Source organism: Apodemus sylvaticus, chromosome 1, assembly GCF_947179515.1.
Source record: "Apodemus sylvaticus chromosome 1, mApoSyl1.1, whole genome shotgun sequence".
Classification (NCBI taxonomy): Eukaryota; Metazoa; Chordata; class Mammalia; order Rodentia; family Muridae; genus Apodemus; species Apodemus sylvaticus.
Window position 1 is genome coordinate 12,995,416 of NC_067472.1, and position 7,369 is coordinate 13,002,784.

Genomic DNA, 7,369 nt, shown 5'->3' on the forward strand with positions numbered 1-7,369 from the left:
TTGAGAAAAATCTCAAAGAATCTTTAATGAAACAGCATTGCAATGACTTCCATCCACCTGGCTGCTTCCAGTTCTTTTTAGACATATCTCACTGTGGTCAAGAACAGAGGCAGAAGAGGTTGCAGACACACTTGTGGCCATTCCATTGATTTCTGTTCATTTTGAAATGCAGGCATGTAAGAATGACATAATTTTTGACAACCTTGAATTGCCTCGAAATTAGAAGAAGCATTTTACAGATGATAACTCATCAACATATAAGCTCATAATTATTGGCACACATTTTTCATGACGCATTCCACAAGTAATCATGACTCACTGGTGTGTTGTTATACTATCTATTTGAAATTTTGGCAGTTTTCTCTTGTGAGCAGTGGAAATTTTTAAACAAAGATTGACCTCTTTCAATCTGAGTTTTAGAAATGAGTAAGGAAACAAAGAAGTCCTTTGGGTGGTAGGAAACCTGAGAGTGAAAGGGGGAACTTAAGAAATTGCACTAAGCATGGAGAAGGTGTGTCTGGAGTGAGGCTTTTGTATGAGTAGTAAATTCAGCATAGGAATCAAGGGTACACAGAGACTGAGAATCATGGAAGACATGAGTGCTGTCCATGTGATTTGGTATTTCTAAATCAGAGATTTATGCTAACATGACAAAAAGACAATCTGAGATATCTCTGGAAACCATTTGACCAATTAAGGAAAGGAGATAATGCTGGTTTTATGCAGTTTGGGAATGATGATGAATCCTGTCAAAGACGGCACAGGTTTGGAGGCATCTAAGAGACACCACATAAGAGTGTCCTACTGTATCTGAGTGTGTGTGCGCACTTGTGTGTGTATGTGCCTGTGTGTGTATGTATGTGTGTGATTGTAAGAGTGGACAGGAATGTGTGTGTGAGTGTGCAGGAGAGTGTTACTGTGATAGCATGTGTATTATGCAAGTGTCCGTGAGAGAGAGTATTCTGTGACTTGTGTGAATGTGTGTGTGTGTGTGTGTGTGTGTGTGTGTGTGTGTTCTGGAAAGTTGAAGCAGGGCATAGAGCTCAGAAATATGTACAGAAACTCTAATCAGTGGTGAGGGTGAGTGTGGCTTCCGGGGAAAGCATCCCTTTACAAACAAAGAATAAATGATAAAAATCATATTGGAAACCACACACCAGTGAAGGTTAAAGCAAAAAGATTTTGGAAAGAGGTAGAAACAATCTTAACAACGGCTAAAATTGCGTGGGATGAGTAATGAGAAATGATCATAAAATCTGGGCATCAGACATGATTAAAGTCAAGGGTATAAGTCATAAACAATAGCCAGACCATTGTGAGTTCAATGGTGGTTCAAAGGATAGCATCATATCCTTTATAAGCAATTTTACAAAAATTCAGAAATGAAGATATAGTAACAATTAGGAATGATGCTTATAAAGCAGTTTTGTTTCTTAAAATGTGAATTGGCAGATAAAATTGTGTCTATCATGAACATCTTGATGTTTTGAAACTAAGATGAATTATGTGTAGAAACAGACATACAGATGATACACAGACAGACAGATAGATGATTGATAAAGAGATAAAGATAGGTCAGAGATACAGAGATAGACGGATAGATATTATAGAAGATGATAGATAGATAGATAGATAGATAGATAGATAGATAGATAGATAGATAGATAGATAGATAGATAGACAGATGACAGACAAGATAAGAGAGAATGAAGTGATTCCTAAAGAGTGGACAGAGACAGAATCAATTGAAATTTAAGCTCACAAAATCATAAAGACATTCTTCCAGCACAACAGAAAAATACAGAGAAGGCGAGTGAGCCGAGCAGATGAAGAAGGAATCAAAGTCATGTTTATGTACACATTGTAGGTTGTTTCCTTTGCGATATGGGAGGTTCCAGTGCTGCTTGAAGGAAGATGTAGGGTAGAATTGGGGTCAGAAGGAAGAAGTAAAGTCGTCATCACAAAGACTAGAAAAAAGATAACCAACTAGGGGGTCATGTTAGAGACCTGAAACAAAGGCTACTTGGCTAATCAAGAGGAAGTGGATGGGAGCAGGTGATGGGTTATTCCAGTTCTTTCCTCCAGAATGCCACAACATGCAACAAGTGTCTAGGACAAGCACGGCAGGCAATATGTACTAGCTAATGTACTGCCATCCCCATCCCATCCGCCAGTGTGATTGTTCACCATTCATTCATCGCTATGTATTCAACTAGCTTCTAGCAAGAATATCTAAAGCAAACCTTCCTACCTGGAATGATAAAGAAAGAATCAACAAATAGACATTCAAGGGCAGATGCATCATTGGGGCTAGCATGGGGCTGGCACTTGCTACTGTTAAGACATGTCCTTCATGCAAACTGCTCACAAAATGTCAGCCACGGATTGTTCCAGTGGATGAGTCCGTGAATGAATATTATTTTTACAAAACCCTTTCTGAGTATTGGCTTTTTATAAAGCATAAAGTTTACCCAGGGGGCCATCCATAACAGCAGTTAAACAGAGCACTCCAATGCATTGCATTTCTAGGGTCTTAGGAAATGGAAATCCTTTAAGTACCTTTACTCTGCTTCCCGGGAGCTATCTTTCAAAGTTTAAATTGTTTATTTTTCAGTTTCCTAACTTTCTAAATTCCATTTATAAATCAAAGTAGCTTTTGAGCAATTTGATGGGAGTGAAATGGATTAAGAAAGAACAAACATCAAATAATATGTATTTGGTCATTTCAAGTTATTGGATTTTTCTTCCTCTTTCCTTTCTTTCTTTGTTTCTTTCTTTCTTTTTCTTTCTTCCTTCCTTCTTTTTTTTAATAAGGATGCTCTGTCTGAGTCGAGCCTGATCTTTTTACTTTATCCTTGTAACTAGCAGAGCAGAAAAGGGCAGCGTTTGATTCTTTTAAAATTAACCCCTATAGTTCTATTATTATTGTGACAATTTCTACTTTTCTAGTTCAAGGCTAACAACCATCTAAAGTTCTTTCTAGAAAACTTCCTTCTCCTTGGTAAACACTTGAGTCCAAGCTGGAAAACACACGCCGAGCATTACACAGCTTGAATTTCAGAAGAATGTACATTCTCCCAGTTGAGCTAAGAGCACAGAGCACTGAAAGGCTCTCAGAAATCACTTCATAGAGCTCTCTCTTTTTGTTTATTTTGCTCGCTCTTTTGGACTCTTCAGTGTTGGGGTTCCCAGCTCAAGGCCACACACATGCCAGGCAAGAACTCCAGTCAGCTTAATTATAACCTCTGATACCTAAATCTGGTTTTCAAACCTCGTGTGATGAATTAATTTTCTGACCTCCCTATTTTAACAGATGCAATGAAATACAAGTCTTTCAAGCTGCTATACAAGTCTCTAAACACGATGGATATGCTGACCTATGCTCTTTTCAGAGACCAACGGCAGTGTGTTGCCCAGTGCCAGTTCCCTGGTCCACTGATGACATTGTGAATGGGGCCAGTGCTTGTATGCATTTCTCAGTCTCTAGGTAAGGCAGCTATGTACACAGGAAGAAGGCACAGACCACAGTTATTTTCCTAGTAGGAACGTTGGGTTTGAACACAAATCTACAATGTCAGCTCCACCTGTTGCATTACCTTACACTCACTTGCAGAGACTGAAAGGTGAATTGCCCGTGAGGACTCCTCTGTGCTGGGTAAGGCTCCTTGTTGACATCACTCATGAAGCCCAACATTCTAGGGTCTGCATCTCTTAATTTTACATGTAACATGGAATACTAATGATATTGACTTGCTCCAGCTACAGTTGGTAATTACAGTGTTATTTGCCTCACAATGGCACTGATTTGGATACTTTTTCTTTCTCTGCTGCACTCTAAGTGTTAAAAGCATGAAAGGACCATGCTTTCTTTGTCTACCATTGTGTCCCAGTGTCTACTAGAGTGTCTGCCTTCTAGTAGACTGACAGTATATTCTTTGAAAGACCTAATGAGTGGAGAGAAGTAACAGTCTGGGGCCACCTTCAGGCACCTTAGAAACTTGGCTGCATGCCCAGAGCTCTGGTCCTGAGGAGAACAACAGAAAGGCTATAGATCAGAGATTGGACCCATGGGCCACTGGACAGCATTTGGGATTTTCTACAAGGCATCTCAGCAAATCAAGCCTTGCTCCTTCTCCAGGTTCTTTGCACATAACCCTTTGTCAATACAGTAGGAAAATAGTCCTTTCTTCCTTCCTTTCTCCTTCCTGCTCTGGCTGTATTTATGGAAACTGTGTAAGGAAATGTACACAAAGATAATCTGGGAGAATTTCTGCCTAGAGAAAGCTCATAATCTAGTTAGAGATAAGTACACTGAGCAGTAAATGAGAGATCATCAGCCCTAACCACGGAGACAACATGAGCTGTAGGAGGTTCAGCCTTGATTTTAGCCCCTCGCAATCAGCCTCTCGCTTGCTCCGGCTTCCTCAGCATGCAACAAAAAGGCTATCACTCCCTTCTCATCGCCTCCAAACGATAATGATGCTCATTTCTGACTCCAAGCCTTCAATCTCCACTACAGCTATGAGTATCTATCTCCTCCTGTAAGGTCTCACTATGCCAGACGAGGCTTCTCTTTATTGCTCTGGTTTTATGTATCACACAGTATACAATGGGGCACTGGGCAACTGAAGATCAGGTCTCCTAGACCAACTATAAGTTTATTGATAGAAATGACTGTGGCTGGTGCATATTTGCTGTCTCCACGATGATACTCTAGTCTCAGGGTACAAATGTTGGTGAAAGCACATTGGGAGGTCAAGACATATTGGTCAGTTTACAGGGTCTACTTCCATTTGTCACACGAGGAAGCAAAGTCTGGACAGTGGATTCAACTGGGTAGAGTTGGGAAATGGCCCATCTTATCTCCGAGGTGGTAACATGCAAAGTTTTGCAGGTCTTTTTATTTGTCTTTTATGAAACCAGGACAGAAAAGATGGTTGGAAATGATAGAGAACATAGAGTTTCTAGTAACTGCAACATGACAGGACAGGCATAATGATTATGACTGAATCACATTGCATCTCAGGACTCAGTTTCCTTACCAGTGAGATGAGGGTTCTGGGCCTATTTCTCCAAGACCCCTAACTCTAAACACCCATGTATCCCTTAGAAAGCAGCATATGCCTTAGGTAGCCAAGGTCGATGTCTTTTGGAGAAATGGCCGTTGATTTCCTGTGAGCAGCTGGAAGGAAATGGTCTTATTCCTTCCACAGTCTCATCAATCAGCTCAGTCCACGGGATGTTTAATATGGAATCACTTAATTTAATAGTCATTTTGACATAAGGAATTGTTTTCTTAAAGCTCGAACTGGCTGTAAAACCTCAAGTGATATTTTATGGCCGCCATATAATAAAATCATTTAGCAATTAGTGATTAATGGCATACAACAGCACGTTTCTCCACAGCTACCTCCCTGGCTGCTCTTTCTCTCTGGTTTCATTCACTTCCCAGTTCAAAATCATGTCCTCGGGTGACAAGCTTCTTTATAGAGCTATGGTAGGTTTCTGAGCCTAAAAGATTGTCACTTCCATCAAAAAGTGTCTCATGGGGCCGGGCACAGTGGTAGCACTGAAAGAAAGAACTTAAATAGGTATAATGCATGGCATGGAAGGCTGTAAAGACAAAACACAGGGCTTTGTTGAATGCCTACAATGACCGTTCCAGTACCCAAAGAATGGAGTTTTGACTGGCTAAGTTTTTATTCTTTCTAATGCCAACATTAGCCATTAGTGGGAAGTGCATATACACTGTTTCAACTTGACAGTCTCTGCCCCCTCCTGCCCATTACCTTTCTGCCCATTTCTTTGCTTTCTGCTTCTGTTCTCTCATGGAGCATTAGACAGTTGTCTGGCCAACCCACCCACACACACTAGTGATTAAACTTGACAACAGCATTTTTGAAATAAAAAAGACCAGCCCACTATTTTCTACTTCACAAGCATGCCCTGCTATTTTCTAGGGTTTGCATAATGCCACACCCCCATGAGATAAATTATTATCACCATCTCCATTTTATAAATGAAGACACAGAGCCGTGGGGGGGAAGAAGGGCGGTCTAAGTTCAACCTGAAGCACAACGGTAATGCAAGCCTGAACAATCAGTGGCCAGTCCCATGTACTGGGCCACGCCATCATTCCACATGCTTATGTGTGCAGAAGGTGGTGAAGTCACTGAAAAAGAATGACAGTGTACATATCGCACTGTATTCCAGGAGTTCACTGCTCATGGTTGATATGAGGGTGGATGATCAAGCTATGGGATATTTCTGAAGTTAGTGTCACTGACTGAGTAAATTCACATTCCTCCCCTGATGACTGCCCCCAATGTATTGCAGGTCTTTCTGGAAACATAAAGAACTGAGCCCTTAGTTCAAGATTTTCTCTGGAGGACACTTCAGGAACAGGCTTCCATGAGGTCTACCATTATCCCTTAAAAACAGCTCTATGTTTTCTTTTATCCAGTGCTTCCCCCTTGCCCTTCAAATATACAGTCATTCCCATGAGTCCTCAGTAAATGCCCTTTACATACGATTTTCTACTCCAAAGTCTATTTGTCAAAAAAAAAAAAAAAAAAAAAAAACAGCACTACAATTTCTCATTCCATCCCCCAAAACACACAGATAAAAAAAATCTACTCAGGGAACTTTCTTTAGTGGCTTCTTACACTAGAGAAAATTACACCTTAGTCCAGAGCACACTTTCTAAGAACCATGTAAACAGTATGCTGAATTGAAGTCTTTGTTTAAAAATTTATCTATAAAGTCTATAAATCTGTGGTCACCTTGTCTTGTTGACTTAATTCCCAGTAGAACACACGTTTAAATTTTACAAATTCTAATATCAACATCCTGGAATCAGAGGAGGAATTGAACTTATTTTTTCTGTAAGATCTTTCACATTTTTAATTGTAGATAGAGTGCATTTTCTAGAATTTCTCAGACTACCTGTCTCTCCTTTTGACATCCATCACCTTAGACTGTAGGTCTCTGAACTGGCCCCTGTTGGCCCCAGCTCCTTCTCCTGAGATTTACATTTGTTCCCGTGGTATGAATTTCCACAAAAGGTCAGTCCTGAGCGTGGTCCACCCCCAAGCAGAAAACCCCTCAGTGGTTCATGTCTCAATGAAAACATGTTCAGTCTGACAATGAAAAGTCCATGGTCATTATTTTAATCTTCCCCAGGCTTTTCTGCTTCCTTTTCCCATGGGAAGTCACCATGAATTTGTGGACAGACTGACATGCTAACAGCCTCCTGAATGCACCTCATGCGCTCTCTTTCTGAGGCTCCACTCCTTCCTCCTTCACTTGAAATGTCTACCACTACGCATCACATCAGAGAACCCACAAGCATTCAGACTCTCTGTTCCAG

General features: G+C 40.6%; 1 protein-coding gene across 1 annotated transcript in view; it reads right to left on the minus strand.

Moving 5' to 3' along the window:
* The window catches only part of Sorcs3 (sortilin related VPS10 domain containing receptor 3), a 186,356-nt gene extending 182,662 nt beyond the window's left edge, over positions 1–3,694 (minus strand). Inside the window, exon 1 of the mRNA XM_052182067.1 lies at positions 3,597–3,694. Coding sequence (XP_052038027.1) covers positions 3,597–3,694 — 98 coding nt within the window. The remainder of the gene's footprint in view (positions 1–3,596) is intronic.
* Positions 3,695–7,369: the final 3,675 nt, after the last annotated feature.